The sequence below is a fragment of the Nelumbo lutea genome, chromosome 6 (assembly GCF_056320005.1).
Source record: "Nelumbo lutea isolate HS-2025 chromosome 6, American lotus-T2T, whole genome shotgun sequence".
Classification (NCBI taxonomy): Eukaryota; Viridiplantae; Streptophyta; class Magnoliopsida; order Proteales; family Nelumbonaceae; genus Nelumbo; species Nelumbo lutea.
In genome coordinates this window covers 71,840,620-71,856,923 of record NC_142689.1, presented here as the reverse complement: position 1 = coordinate 71,856,923, position 16,304 = coordinate 71,840,620, and the positions used below count along the sequence as shown (strand labels likewise).

Below are 16,304 nucleotides of genomic sequence, written 5' to 3'. Positions count from 1 at the left end.
ATATTACATCATGCATTGGGTTAAGATTCAAAATATTAGTATTATGTATTGTATTGGTAAGGTTAGATATAAATATGTATTGTGATACATTTTGAATATACATAAACACATAAGGATATTCCCACGAATTTTGGGGTTTTTCTACAACATGATTGCTTTTTTTTTTTTCAAAAACAACCATCCATATTATCAAGCACCCCCTTTATAAATATATTAATACCATTAAATCCAATGTTTGTATAACTATAAATAAGATACAAATACATAAAAAATACATATAGATTATACCTTTTTTTCTTCTAACCAAATACAGTTTAATAGTTTATATAAAGAAATAATTAATGTTAATATAGTGAGACATGTAAATGTCATACGACTTTAATAACAAATGCATCAATAAGTCCAAAGCACGAGCATTCATGTATAATATTATTTATTTACATTACATGCAGCCTCCACTTACAATCTGCATCCAATTAAAATCGAATCAGATGCCGGTTTAAGCCCATCCCATTCAATTAAAATCCTGAGTCCCATTAATTAATATATATGTATATATTTAATTTAATATATGATTCATATAATTGTATATAAAACAAAAATATACTCTCGGCTTGCTGGTTAATATTTTCATCTGTAAGGTTTTAGTCACTAATACACCCTTCCTCTACCAAAATTGTTATTGAAAATTTATGATGCAAAATGTTTTTCTTTTTCAATGGAAGAGTCAAAATGTTTCAAGCTGCACAATTCAGGGGCAGAACATCGAGGTATGGATTTTCGGTGAATATGTTCTGTTTGGTAAAGGATAGGAAAAAATCGAAATATAAGGATACTGTGGTCATTATATTTATAAAATAAAAATGGCAGTTTGGTAATCCGCAGCTTTGACGCGAGAAACTGGTGGCGTATTCTATAATAAAACACTAAAATATTTTTTGTTAAGACACAGAGACAGAAACAGAGGAAAACATTGCAAGGAAGAAGAAAAGAAGTAAGAACTACTGAACTACAACTATGGATTCGGATTTCGGCGTTCCCAGAGAACTCTCAGATCTGCAAAAGAAACGCGCTTTGTATGAGCCAGAAGTCCCTCCTTGTCTCCAGGTACTTCTCTCTTCCTCTACAATCTCGTAGTGTTATTTTTTTTTTTTTTTTTTGGGTTCTCTGTCAAGAATTTGCCTCTTGAGTCTTCACCTGCTCTTACCGGTTTCTTACAAAAATCACCTTTTGATCTTACTCCCCTCTTCTCTCTCTCGATATATATCTTGTATTATGGATCTTGAGTCAAATCTCTGGAGAATCCAATGATGCCTTCTTAGCTCCTCTTTTAGATTTCGTAAGAAGGTTTACATCGGTTCTGTTTCTAGTTTCTTCTTCTGGATACATTCGTTTGGTAGTTGTTGAGCTACACTGCTTATTCTCCCTTTTAGTGTGGTGTATTCCTTGTTGATTTTAATTTTAATTTCTTGGCTCTTCACCGGTTTTTATTCTCTTTTAACGGTTCACTAATTCCACTGGTGATTCGATCGGACTGAATGAGGGGCTTTTGCTCAAGAGAAGGAACTGCGTGAATGCATGCATACTCACTTCATTGTTTAGATAGTGTTATATTCCGCTTATCCTTTTGGATTCTTGATTCTGTAGCTCCCGTACATGCTGAGTTACTCACTTTCTCGCATGGCTAGACACATGACGTTGTATTTTGCTCCCAACAGGGAACAACAGTCAGGGTAGAGTTTGGTGACGCAACTACGACTGCCGATCCTGCTGGTTCCCTCGGCATAATCCGGGCTTTTCCGCACACGTATGGTCAGCCTTTAGCTCACTTTTTAAGGCCAAAGTCTCAGGTTCCTGATGCCCAGATAATTACAGATCATCCAGCAATCAGGTATATTCTCGATGGTTTCTTTCCTCCCACCTCTGCTGCATTATTATTGGAAGGGGAAGTCACTATTACGAAGGTGTTGGTTGCTGTTGTCTTAGTGCTTTATTTAAAAGAAATAGTCGGAAGTTAGTTGCTGTTATAACTACTGCTTTTAACACAAATTTACTTAATCATCAAAACAGCTACTAACTTGCACTGAATTGTTACTTACAGAGTGGGAGTGGTATTCTGTGGGAGACAATCTCCTGGAGGGCATAATGTCGTATGGGGTCTTTACAATGCTCTTAAAATTCACAACCCTAATAATGTTCTGCTTGGATTTCTTGGTAAGGCAACATCGCAACAGTTATCCTTTTGAGGTTTTTCTTAGGGGATTTTGATTTTGTCATTTTCTATCTGTTCCAATTTGGTATTGTCGTGATAAATTATTTCTAGGTTTAGACAGTGTGCATGATGTCATGGCCATGGTGTCATATCCTCTACTTCCCTTGCTTATTCATTGAGACAAATGGTAGGATTTGTAATTTGAGCTCAAGGAATACCATTTAAACACCATGTTCTCTTATTTTTGCTACTTATTGTGCCGGAGTTGTAAACCCAATTTTATTCTTTACTTACATGCTTTCCCTACTTTTAAGATTTGATTTTTTTAGTGTGTATTGTATGTGTTTGTTTCTTGTTTATCTTCTGGAGACATATGGCTTATGAGATTGCATTGTAAAAGTTGTCCCACTGCCAAGTAATGCAGCAAATAGCAGCACTATTATTGTGAATCATACGACTTCAACATCACCGGGCAACACAAAATTGCATTTTTATTTTCTTAGCTAGTGGTGTCCATAGTTGTAGTTATTGCTTTCAGGGTTCAAATCTCAGAGCATCACATAAGGATCGGTTGACGATCACATTAAAACATTCTTGCCATAATTGAGTTTTTCTTCCTACTTGTGATGGCAGGTGGTTCTGAAGGTTTATTTGCACAGAAAACTCTGGAAATCACAGATGATGTTCTATCTTCATACAAAAATCAAGGTGCTTTTGGTTGAGATACTTTCCTATAAAACATTGCTTAGCGTTTTGATGTAACCTTCGGGATTTTTTTATAGCACTGGTACATTTATACTTGTAGGTGGATTTGATATGCTTGGCAGGACAAAAGATCAAATAAGAACAACTGAACAGGTTAATGCTGCATTAGCCTCATGCAAAGCTCTAAACTTGAATGGCCTTGTCATCATTGGAGGTGGGTTCAGTTTTTTGCTTCTTGATAGACATCAGTTTACAGGCAGAAAAAGGAAGAAAGAAACTTAATAGTATCTTATAATTTGTTATTTTAAAGGTGTAACGTCAAACACCGATGCTGCTCAGCTTGCAGAGACATTTGCAGAAGCAAAATGCACTACAAAGGTACTCTCCGCACAGGCCATTTCCATGGTGAAACTGATATGCTTTCAATTTGAAGTGCCGGAATCTATTGGGTCCATTATCTTTCCTTATCCTTCAATTCTGACTGTGTTATGTTTTCAAATGCATTAGTATGATAAAAATGTGCCCCTTTGCACCTAACATTACATTTTAATTGAGACAGCCTTTTTTCTCCCCTTGTTATTTTATTTTATTCTATTTCATTCTTTTGCTATTAAATGTCTGGCTAACATAAATGTTTGGGCTGCTCAGGTGGTAGGAGTTCCAGTTACATTGTACGGAGACCTTAGAAACCAATTTGTTGAAACCAATGTTGGATTCGATACAATATGTAAGGTATTACTCATGTCGACTTGATGCTTGGTGTTAACTGGTAGTTTAAGAGCAAGTGGCTAAATTAAAGAAAATGTAGTTTTAAGAGTGGCTTTTTTATCTTCCACCCCCCCCCCCTCTTTGGTGCCTATTTCTTATTGCAAGGTGTTGCAATTTTGATTATGGTAGAAAATTGAAAATTGTAGGATGGGATATTTATTGATTATCAAGGTTCCAAAAAAAAAGTTTGGTTCTTATATCGGCAATTGGTCATGAATCTTGAATAGGGATCTGTTTTATGTTTTTTATTTACCTTTTCTTTGTTTTAGTACGTCGTTCAAAACTTGATTTCCCCTCTTTCTTCAGGTTAATTCCCAGCTCATTAGCAATGTCTGCACAGATGCACTTTCTGCTGAGAAGGTACTCTATCAATTTGTATAATGCAATTATTTTACTTTCTCCTAGTGTTAGCTGCCTACTTTTATTACACAAGAAATAGTGAATGTTATTGATTAAGAAAGAAATATTACACAAGGAATAGTGATTGTTGGAAGTTATTGATTAATAAAGCAATATGATAATCGTAAAGAGGAATTAACATCACAATGAGAACAATTAGGGGTTGTTCAGGAAATCTATAAAGTTATGCTTTCACATGTAAAATATGTGCTTTTGGTATGTAACCATAAAAAAATAACTCTGCATTTGGTATCTGTTTTTTATTTCTTTTTAGAGGATGCTCTGGATTCATCTTCTTCATTTTTCTTCTTTTAGTACTATTATTTTATCCGACTCATGGGCCGGAGAGCATCACATGTTGCATTGGAATGTGCCCTTCAATCACATCCAAATATGGTGAGCTTCCCCACCTGATGCTGCCGTTGAATTGATATTTCTTCATTTTGCATTCTCTGCCAGCCTTTTTGATAAAGTTGCTTTGCCACAACCCGTCCACAGGTCATCCTTGGTGAGGAGGTAGCTTCATCAAAGCTTACTCTTTTTGACATAACAAAACAAATTTGTGATGCAATTCAAGCAAGGGCAGAACAAGGTTAGAACTTGCAAGTTAAGATTTCACTTTCCAAGCATCATCATTGCCATTTCTATTGCTAGTCGTATTGTTTCTTATTTTTGTTATTTTGGATAATTAATTAATTTGTTTTGAAGCAGATAAGTATCATGGGGTCATCTTACTGCCAGAGGGACTTATAGAGAGCATTCCTGAAATATATGCTCTTTTGCAGGTAGCCTACATATTTACATGATAAGCTGCACTTTTATATGACTTTTGTTGATGGATGTTTTTAGCTTACCTTAAAGTTGATAAGTGGTTCTTTTGAATAAATTGATCCGAGCTTGTACTTTGGTATTATACTGTAATATCACAGGAAATTAATGGGTTGCACAAGCAAGGAGTTTCTGTGGATAATATTTCTTCACAACTTTCACCATGGGCATCAGCCTTGTTTGAATTTTTGCCACATTTTATCAAAAGAGAGGTTCTAATTTTTTTCCCTACTTTACACATTGAAAGGACATCTTAGTGCTTATTTTAAACTACTATGAGAATGAAGCTCATCTAAAAGATTCTGTGGTGCAGCTGCTCCTTCATCCTGAATCAGATGATTCAGCTCAGTTATCCCAGGTATTGAAACTCGAGATCTTGATGCTGCTTTAAGGAAATTGTGTTTATTTTGTTCAATCTGGCTTTATTTCTAAAAGTTTCTTTCTTCTTTAGATCGAGACAGAGAAACTTCTAGCACATATGGTGGAGCAAGAAATGAACAAGCGATTGGTAAGTTATTCTCTGTACCTTATATTTTATTTACTTGTGTTTCTAAAAGGAAATGACTGAAAAGGGGCAGGGGGTTTCCAATCAGTGCTCTTTGTCAAGGGTTTTTTTTTTTTTTTTAATCAAGGCATTTTGACATACCGATGTTTCTGTTGATCTGAGCAGAAAGAAGGCACATACAAGGGGAAGAAATTCAATGCTATCTGCCACTTCTTTGGTTATCAGGCCCGTGGGTCTCTACCATCAAAGTTTGATTGCGACTATGCCTTTGTATGTCTTCACAGAATTATTGATTTCTCCTGTTACCCAGGTACTCTGTTATCTAAATTTAGTAATCAGAAGCTATATTCATGCAGGTTCTTGGCCATGTATGCTGTCACATTCTATCTGCTGGTTTGAATGGTTATATGGCTACTATAACCAACCTGAAGAATCCTGTAAACAAGTGGCGATGTGGAGCTGCTCCAATGACAGTAAGGTCCCCATCCTGTTTATATATTTTTATCCTTGGTCCTTGGCTAAAGATGCCCAATAAGGACAACTGCTTGATATAGTGAAGTGTTTTTTATAAGCTTTCTTTTTTTTTTTTTTTTGATAAGTGGTGTTTTTTTATAAATTTAGTATTGTTTATTATGTCTTGCTAAATTCAGTGGAACTTCTAAAATAACAAATACTTTATTGTTGCATATTCATTAAGTTTGCTCTGGAAGTAGCCATGCAGCTATCTGGTGTGGTATTAAGCAGGCACTATGTTGGCTATGGATATGCCAAGCCTGTACAAGTATTTGGGTATTTGGGATATTGGCTATGAATCCATCATATCATCAAATCTCCATCATCATCATCCAAGCCTTATCCCAACTATATGGGGTCAGTTACATGAATCTTGTTTTGTCATCCAAATACAAACATGAGAATTTGGAAAGTTTTAGTGCTGGCTGTCAACCTGATGCAACCCTCCTTTATCCAGGCTTGGGACTAGCGGTGCAAGACAAGCTCACACTGGTGGAGTTTTTAATGATAAATAAATGGTTATGCTAATGTTTAACAAAATAATAAAACTTGCACTCATCAAAATGCATTACTTCGAGAGTAATGAATGTAAAATTATATAAGTAGTGTGGAAATAGTGGTACCATCCATGTTGTATAATCTGTTGGTATTTCTTTTTCTGTTACTATATCTAGTTATTAGAACAGTTAACGCTTCAATTTACAGCTTCACTCTTTTCTTGTAAAATTGTTTCTGTTCTCCATGGTGTAGCTCATCTTTTGATGCTTTTTTTTTGTCAAATGGAAGAGAAAAAGACTTCTTATGATGCTTTTTTTTTTTCTTTTGTCAAATATCAGGCAATGATGACAGTAAAGCGATGGTCTCATGGTCCAGGGGTTGCTTCAATTGGAAAACCTGCTATTCATACTGCCAATGTTGATTTGAAAGGCAAAGCATATGAGTAAGTTTCTTCGGTGATGATTTAACCCTTTTTTATTGGTGTTGATGATGATTTAACACAATGGTTAACTTGTTGAAATCTTGGTGAGCATAGGGCAAATGTGCAATTTTAATAAAATAAATTTTCAACAAGCTTGTCCTTTTCAGGCTGCCACACTGAATTCTGTTGTTCATGTGTATTCTCTTTGTTAACTGAAAAACTTGCTTTTCTATGTGGTATTAACCATATCAAGATGCGGACTGTCTGAAATACAGGAACTTGAGCTTCTGTGTTAGCCTGTTAACTTATGTACTCTGTCTAGCTCTTTGTGGCATATGCAATAATTTAATATAAAGGGGTGGGTTACTCTCTATATTTGTTAGCATATAGCAACTGTCTAGGTTATGTTTTCCAACACCCTTGTCCCCTTTTTAATGCTCTGATTATTCTTTTGTGCAATAAATCAAACATTACGCTTGCTCTCCTGTTTCATATAGTGTGGGATTCCTAGACTACCAATGAAGCCTGAAATCAGAAAACACTGGCATGACAAGTTGTATTGGGAACTTGTATTTTTGTTATTGTGGTATTCCCTTGGTAGGAGGGACAGTACTTGAAATTTAACCCCAAGAATGAAGGTTAAGATGATTGGTTAAAGTGAATAAGAAAGTTTGTCTTTGAGGTAGAAAGGATCCGCAATACCTAATTTAAATCGCTGCCGCAACAATGTTTCTTGTTGACGTTCTTTTTTCGCAATGGTTATAATTATTGTGTTCATCCTATTGCTACTTGTGAGACTGATACATTTTTCTTCCTTTTCCCCTTGATTTGGGGGTGGAATGGTTACAGGTTACTGAGACAAAATGCGGCCAAATTTTTGATGGATGATGTGTACAGAAATCCAGGACCTCTTCAGTATGAAGGCCCAGGTGCTGATGCTAAGACAGTGACCTTGTGTGTTGAGGACCAAGACTACATGGGCCGGATTAAGAAGCTGCAGGAGTATCTTGACAAGGTTACTGTGATTCCCATCTTTCCTATGATATTACTTTTCTCTCAACCATAAATTTCTGATTTGACAACTAAATTTTTTTATTTTCCTTTATTTATTTTCGTTTTGTTTTGCAAGCATCTGTTAGTTCTCTGCTCAACATCAAAATCTCCAATGATAGTACTATATTTATGATACTTAAATTTCACCCCGTTCCATTATATCAGGTGAGAAACATTGTGAAGCCCGGGTGCTCTTTGGATGTTCTCAAAGCAGCATTGAGTTCCATGTCTTCTGTCACAGAGGTTCTCTCTGTGATGTCTGCTCCTTCGTTCAATAGCCAGGCACCAATCTAAGACTAAGAGCTATAATGTCTCGCTGCTCTTCAGTTGAAGTTGCCGGTACTTGCTCAATCAATAACAAGGGAAGCCAAATTGTGTTTCTACCCTTCTGTGATGCCCTTAAATGTTTATTATGTGGCTCGAATTTCAAGAAAATCAGGACATTTTTGTTGAGTGTAACTTATGGCGTTTCTCTTAACCCTTTCTTGTTACAGTACTTATGTTTGAAAAGATTTCCACCTTGGGTCTTTTTGGTGTATCTATTCAGGGAAATAATACCCAAACGTTTGGTGGCATTTAATAAGGAATGGTGAAATTTTGTCATTCGTTGAGTACTTGAATGTTCTTAAACCTGGGAAATATACGAAATAGCAAGTTCGATGCTTCAGGCTTCAGCGTTGAATCATTGTAATGGCAAGAACTAATTACAGAGGTCGATGCTTTTGTCATGTCATTTATGTCTCATGACGCCATCCATTTGGTTGGATCATTATTAAGGTAAATTTCGATTGGGTATGTTGGAAACTTTGTAGTTATTGGATGTGAGTGTGGTGTTAAGCTTTATGTACGGGGTTTGCTTGGAGGACGAAGGAAGGTTAAGGGTAAAGCGTAAATAAGGTTTCTTTTTATAGGGAGAGATTATGAGGTCCTGAAATGAAGGAGTCAAAAGTGTTTTATTTTCATTAAAAAATAGAATATTTGATTTGGTGTTAGTTGTTAAAGGTCACCATTAGGGTTTTGCCACGTCTTGTGAGATTTCTGTAGGATGAGGTTTTCTTGTCTGATGATTCTCATTATACACGTAGGCTACTTATTTTTGTAAGTCTCTTAAACTGATGTGGCATAGACAACGTCAATACTACTCTTACGTACATTTTTTAATTTTACTAGGCGTTCTGTCATGAGTGACATCATTAAATTACGCATTTCTTTGTTCGTCTCTAACCTGTAATAGCTGTGAGCTCATCACAGGTTTGTGATGGCTTTGAACTTGTTCTTATGATGGCTCTTGAGTTTATCGCAAGCTCACGATGGCCTTGTGCTCATTGTAGATATCTGGTGATTTGGTCTTTTGCGAGTTCATGGTGATTCCGAACTCATCGCAAATTCATTTCAAACTTTGAGTTCATCGCAAATCTGTACAGGCTTTGAACTTAGTGCAGGTGTATGCAAAGTCATGGATTCATCACAGGTGTTTGTCATGGGTGTCTGGCATCGGTTTAGCATCTTCTAGTATGGTAGTTGTGAATCTTGTGGTGATCACAGGTACCTACAGGGAACCGGATTGGAAAGTAAAACAATAGCGTTTTTACAGGCCATTCTAGGCCAATGTGGAGATACAAGGCTTAAATTATACTCTCCAGGGCATTTAGGTGATTTTTGGACCAAATGCCTCAAATCCATCCTCAATTTATACTGTGTTTTGCCACTGACACAATCCGTGGTTGTAAAAATGTCTGTATTTCTGCGCCAAGAGTCTTGAGTCATAACATTCAATTAAAATGTGCGTGCCGAGTGAGAGAAGGGATCATTATTTTTTTAGGCATTCCATTCATTACAACAAATCATCCAGTAGGCCTGAGAAACTCAGGAGGAAGAGACCAACTTGCAAGGTCGATGCATAGTACATCCAAACTTGGCAACAGTGAGAAAGAAGGGTATATCCTACCGATTTGTTTTCAAATTTTTCAAAACTGCAAATTTGTTTTCAATAAACCATTATCTCTTACTCAAACCAACAAACAATAAATCCCACAGCTGAATTGTCTCCCACAATCAGAATTCAGAAGACACATCATGCACCAAATTGAAATTTGAACAAATCATGCACATGCTGCCTTGGGGCAATCCAAGCCAGTTTGGTGCGGACACATCCTGGTCTGCAACCAATTTACAACCGCTATTTCCAACCTTTTACCCATTCTACTTATTCGTGTAGATTTGAGTTGTTCTGAAGGAAACTGAACAAGAAATAACCAGACCAAATTCAATTTACAGCTTCTGCTCACTAAGAAAATAACACTTGATTTGCATTTGGCGTTTCCTTACTGAACCCAAGAGTAATAATAAAAGGCTACTTCCTAATTAATCAAGAAAGAAATGCAAAAAAAAACGTACTAATATGGAAAAATATGGTTCCTGCTCCTCAATCAAATGCAAGCCTGAAAACTCACTTCTCAATGAAACCCTTCATGTTCTTCAACCACCCTAAATACTCTCTGTTATCCTTGTTGATCATGTATTCTTGCAAGAAATTCGTCAAGGAGCTTCTGATCCCTCTAACTTCTAGGTACTTGTACAAAGCTTTTTGCAAATTCTCATCCAAATCCCTGATAATGATAAAAAGCAAAAAAACTAGTTAGTTCATTAATAATCTATTCAAAAAAAGTTCATTAAGAACTGTTGAAATTGGAGCAGGTTGGGACACGTTTATGTGAACCAAGGCCTAATTCCAACACAAAGGTTGGGTCACATTGTGCCAAGTTTTGGCTTAACTTCCTTTTTCTTTTCTTTTCTTTCTTTTTATTTTATTTTTTTTTTTTTTTGGGGGGGGGGGGGTGCTAAAACAAGTGATTAAAGTCAGCATACACCTATGATTTTTTTTTGAAGAAGTATTGTATTATGTATCAAAATGAATCAAAATATACAACCATAGCATACACCTATAATAATATAGCTTGGAGTAGTTTTAAGAATCATTGACAACACAAACTCTATCATCTGTTTAGTTGGTAAAGAAAAATGAAAGCCTCCATTTTTTACATTAATAATAAACTTTACGATTTAGAAACTAGGAATAAGTACCCAGAAAAATTCAACCAGGTACCAATTTCTAGGTGCCTACTGGAATATATATGATGTCAACAAGATTTCCACAATTGCACAAAATGGAAAAAAATGGCAAAACTGTACGAAATCTAAAAGTTTTCTTTCTCTTTTGTCAACAACTAAGAAAAAATTCATTGAATTTTGAAGTGCAAATGCCTAAACAAAATCAATTAAGGTCTAGGGAACTAGAAACTATAAGACAAAAGCTAGGGATGGGAAAGATAACTTGTATTGATTTGGCAGTATCAGGAGGAAAAAAGACTAGTATGTCATGTCAAACAGTAAGAAAGCTAAAAGTTTTTGTTGACAACTGAGAAGAAATTCCTTAAATCTTCTAGTGCAAACACCTAAATAACATCAGTTAAGGTCTAGGGGACTAGAAACTGTAAGCCAAAAGGTTTCATTTTTTATTTTAATCCTAATGAAACAAATGATAAAGGAAAACAACAAATTAGTTTAAAAATAACTTACATAAACTGTGGCCCCTCATATGCAATCTGATTAGATGAAGCCTCAGGGTTCTTCATTAGCATGCTATCTATGGTGATTTCATCTGGATAGGCAGTGCAAGAGAATTCCAATATGGGGCCTTCTCCTTTTGCAATGGTGACAATCAGAGAAATGTTTGTCTGGCTTGAGCTCTCATCATTTTCATCCTCATTGCTTTCATCCTCATTATCATCATCTTCTTCTCCAGTCATGTCTGGCATATGGACTTCAACTTGGATGCTCTCTCCAGAAAATTCTCGCTTTAAGGTGATAGTCTGTTCCCCTGGGTTGTCGATGATCTCAAATGGGAACCCATCAGGCAAATAACCCCCCTGAAAGGAAAATAAAATGAGAAAAAATAGACTTAGGTGTCATTCATTAAAAAAAAATGTAGAGTTAGGCATAGTACATTAAAGGAACTCAAACGCTAACAAACTAAGTATTAGATGGTATTGCAGGCCTCAAGAATGTTGATCACAATTTCAGAGATGTCAAAGACTCGAAATCGCATTTAATGCCTAAAAAGTTAAATTGGATTTCAACACTTGACATGTTCGGTGTTTAAACAGTTGAAGTTCCCCTTTGTACCTAGGTTTCTCAAGGAATGAGGCTTGTATTCCATAGCAAAAGATTTTTTTTAAAAGAAGTAAAGAAGAAAGGGGAAGCACATAATTGCAGTTTTTCTGCTTATCAGTAAAAAACCTAGATACATTTAACAATGTGTATTTTGTTTGGATACCAGAAGAAGCTACTCTTTTCCAGTCAATAGACTCAAGATGTATGTAATAAAAAATACATTCTTTTAAAAATATTGTCACGCTAGATTCATGGCCCTTGTTTTCAGGACTGATAATGTGGTTTGCATGTCTCTCAATAAAATTCTTTAATTTCTATTATTGATAAAAAAAAGTATTAATGGACAGATCTCAACTTTAAAGTTGAACGAGTAGGCTTAGTAAAGGATTTGAGGTAGCTACCCTATACAAACTTCTCCTCAAAGAATGATGAGAAACCCCTTCTCTAATAGACTACTGTCTAGGCAATTTGGAAGGAAAGGAACCATTGCATTTTTGACAATAAATACTCTAATTTGAAGGAAATTATAAGTAATCTATTTGGCTTGCTATGTTCTTGGCTGGGTGTAAGAAGATTATTTCAGGGGGTACAACTGAATTCTTTTACACAAGTTGGACCTTTTTTCAGATGAACTATTGTATATTCTCAATGTACAGGCCCTCACTGTACATGGGCTGATGAACTTTTGTTTAATCTTCAATACAATACTTTACCTTCTCCAAAAAAAAAAAAGAAAAGAAAAAGAAACCCCTTCTAATTCATGGATATATGGAGCTTGTTATGGCATGAACAATTAAGATAAAATGAATATGTTTTCCATAAGTGTCACATGCAGTAAACTGTGACCAAGAAGTGTCTATGTGGAATTGACATTTTTTCCTATCAATGCCAAATTGCCAATATGCTCAGCATGTTAAGGCACTCCAGGTACCACAATCATACTAGCAATGCTTCTGCAGAAAAGTGCAATTGTGAAAGCAGTTTTTGGGAAAGAAAAAGAAAAAATACCAAATTCCCCCTGCCTATAGAAAATATCCACATCAACCAAAGAGGCTTTCCATGGGTCTAGAGAACAATAACATTAAGGAAGAACAAAGAAAACTGACAAATATAATGGGATCCAAATATTGTATACCTAAATCAAGTCTCAACTCAATAAAAATTTAAACTTCAAGGTCCTGATTTTGGATTTGCATTCTATTTTTTCAATTGTAAACCTTCATTGGCTCTTGTTTTCATCATCATTTTTACAGAAGTACCTTCAAGTGATAGCATCTAACTATAGCTGGTTTTCGCAGCTTTCCTCCATTCATCTTTAAAAAGGGTGGCACCTTTATAAACCCATCATCCCCTCCTTTTCCATAAAAAACTCTTACATTCATGCATAATTCAATTATCAAGCTATCTAAATAAACTTGATTTTGATTTATACTCAACTAAGAGCTATCCCAACCTCAAAAGTCTCCTGCTCCACCAATCTACATTGTATCTAAATGAGATGGATTTATTTTAAAAAGAATCATTAACGGGTGTCACTGTGTCTAGTTCTAAATAAACTTCCTATTCATATGACAATGGCGAATTGGTCTGGAACTGCATCTAAGTTGATTTACATTAGTCTGTAATCTGTATCTAAGCTGCTGATTTGGGATTCACATGTAACATGTATAAGAATGCAGAAGCATTCAAATTCAATACCATGTCAATAAATTTGTGAATTATATACATAGACAGACAGGTAGATAGATATAAATGCAAACATAATATGGCATTTACATATAGAAAAATCCTTGAAAATCTATTCTACAACCACCAATAGGCAATCCACCAAATCCAACAATTTCGTTCACTTGCATCCATGCACAACCACGTATATTTCAGTTACAGACATTTGTGTGGTTGAGCTTGATATTCTGCGAAAACAATATTGCTCTAGCGCAGTTTCAATCCACACCATTTTAAATGTATCTTAGGAGTGTCCTGCAAATTGCATCATAGTATACTATGCATCCATGCACAACCACCAATAGGCAATCCACTAAATCCAACAATTTCATTCACTTGCATCCATGCACAACCACGTATATTTCAGTTACAGACATTTGTGTGGTTGAGTTTGATATTTGCGAAAACAATATATCTCTAGCGCAGTTTCAATCCACACCATTTTAAATGTATCTTAGAAGTGTCCTCCTGCAAATTGCATCATAGTATACTATGCTGATAGTTAGTAGCTGAAGGAAAACTCACCAATAGCTCGGAAAAATCGGTCCTAATTAGACCATAAACAAAAACAAACCATCAACCTAATTAACGGAAAGACGCAGTTGTCAAGAACTCGTGTGTCTTAGCGGTCGGTCAAGAATAGACGCAGTTGTCTAATGGGCATACCTGAAAATCATCGTCCGGGTTCTCGGCGCATTCAATTTCGGATTCAAGGACTCGTGTGAGGTTTTCGTCGGCTCCGATCCTTTTGGTGGCAGTCGACGCGAAGCGAAATGGGAGGAAGAGGGACGACCTTAAGGAATTATGAGAGAGCTTTGTCGGCAACATACACGAAGATGAAATAGTTGATGAAAAAGAAGAGACCAGAGAGGAGAAGAAATGGTGTTGTTTCGGTTTGAGAGTATGAGCTCCGGAGAAGCGAATGGTTCTGCGAAGAAGAAAATATGTAATCGAACGCATCTTCACTTTACCTGTTTTTCTTCAGGAGAAAGAATACAGAATTCTCTTTTCTTAGCCCTTCCGTGTGGTGTGGTGTTGCAGACTTGATGCCGGGGCAGGAAAGTAGGGTTTAAGGGTTTAAGAAACAAGGCGGAAAGGAATGACCAGAAGGGAATGTGGTAACAAAAACACCCTTTATTTTTGGGTTAATTACTTAAACTTCCCTGTATTTTATGACAAATATTCTGAACCCCTCTACTTAGACCGGGTGCCAAGTAGACTTCTTCATGGGCTGGGTAGCCCGACAGGGCGGGCCGGGCCCATGAACAGGAATGATCTAGACGGGCTTGAGCATGTATTTTAGCCTACGGGCTTGACCTCGGGCCTAAAAACCTAAGCCCAACTATTTTACGGGCCAGGCTCGGGATTTGTTCAAAAAGCCCGGCCCGGCCTGACCCGACTTTTGTATAAGTTAAACCCTAACCCTAAATATTAATCCCTCTCTTACCACTCATCTCTTTTTCTTAGCCAAACAAACTCCCTTCTCAATCACAGACTCACATAGCCAAACATTCTCAGGAAGACAAAACCGGTGCAACCAGTGAACTCTAGCGGTGACCGGTGAGTCCTCTCTCTCTCTCTCTCTCTCTCTCTCTCTCTTTTCATTGTTCGGTTGTTCCTCTTCTCATTTCTCCTTCCCACTCTTAGAATCTCAGCTCAATTCATTTATCAGACGTGAACTCGGGCACCAGCAGCGAGTCTTTTCTCTTTGCCCTTTTGTTCTATTCCTCTCTTATTGTTTGGTCGTCAGCGAACGCAGACACAGACACAGTCACCGGCGGTGAACACAGACACAAGCAACGGTCTATCTTTTTGTTAGATCGGGCTTCGGGCTCGGGCCCAGGCTTTGGGCTTTTTATTAAGAATGGGCTCGGACCCAAATTATAGGCCCGTTGGTCGGGCCAGGCTCGGGATCGGGCCTAACAAAATCTTGTTTGTAAAGAGTAAAAGCCCGGCCTGAGCCCGGCCCATGAACAAGTCTAGTGCCAAGCCATCTGTATTGAGAACTTATCAACCAAAGATTGTCCATCAACAACAATATTGGAGAGCATATTAAACAAAATACCCAAAAAATCATGTATTAATTGTATGGGTATTTTGGACATTTCCATATTTCTTGTCAAGGATTTTGACAAAGGAGTTTTCATTAATTTTCCCTTAAATTTACATGCTCTAAGCATATTGTGTGTTTTTTTATTTTGTCTTGAATTAGGTTTATTGAAAAAACACCACCACATCAACACCACTTAGGGTTTGTGCATGAAACCATTGTTTGGTTTCAATGTCTATCAAATAAACATTAAAAAACAGAAATGTTTGGGTTTATGTGCATGAGTTGTTGGGGAGAAACTTCAAATTCTTGTTTCTCCCAACGCCACAACATTTATTGAAATGCAATGCTGGCCTAGGCACTGTAAGTTGAGATGGAAGATAGCTTTAGAGGGTGTTACTTGAAACATCCAATCAAACAACAAAAAACACCAAACAATAAAGCATTTATTTGA

General features: G+C 36.5%; 2 protein-coding genes across 2 annotated transcripts; one reads left to right on the top strand and one right to left on the bottom strand.

Moving 5' to 3' along the window:
* The first annotated feature begins 854 nt into the window (after nt 1-854).
* LOC148849601 (pyrophosphate--fructose 6-phosphate 1-phosphotransferase subunit alpha-like) lies at nt 855-8,505 on the top strand. Its single transcript, XM_088948646.1, has 19 exons — nt 855-1,107; nt 1,719-1,891; nt 2,102-2,214; nt 2,846-2,920; nt 3,018-3,131; nt 3,228-3,295; nt 3,566-3,649; nt 3,992-4,045; nt 4,400-4,480; nt 4,583-4,676; nt 4,796-4,869; nt 5,014-5,124; nt 5,226-5,270; nt 5,364-5,420; nt 5,583-5,687; nt 5,774-5,890; nt 6,767-6,870; nt 7,699-7,864; nt 8,068-8,505. The coding sequence occupies exons 1-19, from the start codon at nt 1,018-1,020 to the stop codon at nt 8,194-8,196; spliced, it is 1,854 nt and encodes a 617-aa protein (XP_088804772.1). The 5' UTR covers nt 855-1,017; the 3' UTR covers nt 8,197-8,505.
* Nucleotides 8,506-10,154: 1,649 nt separating this feature from the next.
* Nucleotides 10,155-14,879, bottom strand: LOC148849600 (uncharacterized protein At2g39795, mitochondrial-like). Its single transcript, XM_088950281.1, has 3 exons — nt 14,467-14,879; nt 11,482-11,831; nt 10,155-10,511 (listed from the first exon to the last, which is right to left on the bottom strand). The coding sequence occupies exons 1-3, from the start codon at nt 14,758-14,760 to the stop codon at nt 10,352-10,354; spliced, it is 804 nt and encodes a 267-aa protein (XP_088806407.1). The 5' UTR covers nt 14,761-14,879; the 3' UTR covers nt 10,155-10,351.
* Nucleotides 14,880-16,304: the final 1,425 nt, after the last annotated feature.

What these genes read in the sequence shown, in the direction of transcription:
- LOC148849601 (XM_088948646.1), top strand. Translation starts at nt 1,018, where the DNA reads ATGGATTCGGATTTCGGCGTTCCCAGAGAACTCTCAGATCTGCAAAAG. An exon ending in ATGCACTTTCTGCTGAGAAG is followed by an intron (nt 4,046 to 4,399) that starts GTACTCTATCAA and finishes TTCTTCTTTTAG; the next exon opens with TACTATTATTTTATCCGACT. An exon ending in TGCAGGAGTATCTTGACAAG is followed by an intron (nt 7,865 to 8,067) that starts GTTACTGTGATT and finishes CCATTATATCAG; the next exon opens with GTGAGAAACATTGTGAAGCC.
- LOC148849600 (XM_088950281.1), bottom strand. Translation starts at nt 14,760, where the DNA reads ATGCGTTCGATTACATATTTTCTTCTTCGCAGAACCATTCGCTTCTCC. An exon ending in ACCCGGACGATGATTTTCAG is followed by an intron (nt 11,832 to 14,466) that starts GTATGCCCATTA and finishes TTTTCCTTTCAG; the next exon opens with GGGGGTTATTTGCCTGATGG. An exon ending in TATGAGGGGCCACAGTTTAT is followed by an intron (nt 10,512 to 11,481) that starts GTAAGTTATTTT and finishes TATCATTATCAG; the next exon opens with GGATTTGGATGAGAATTTGC.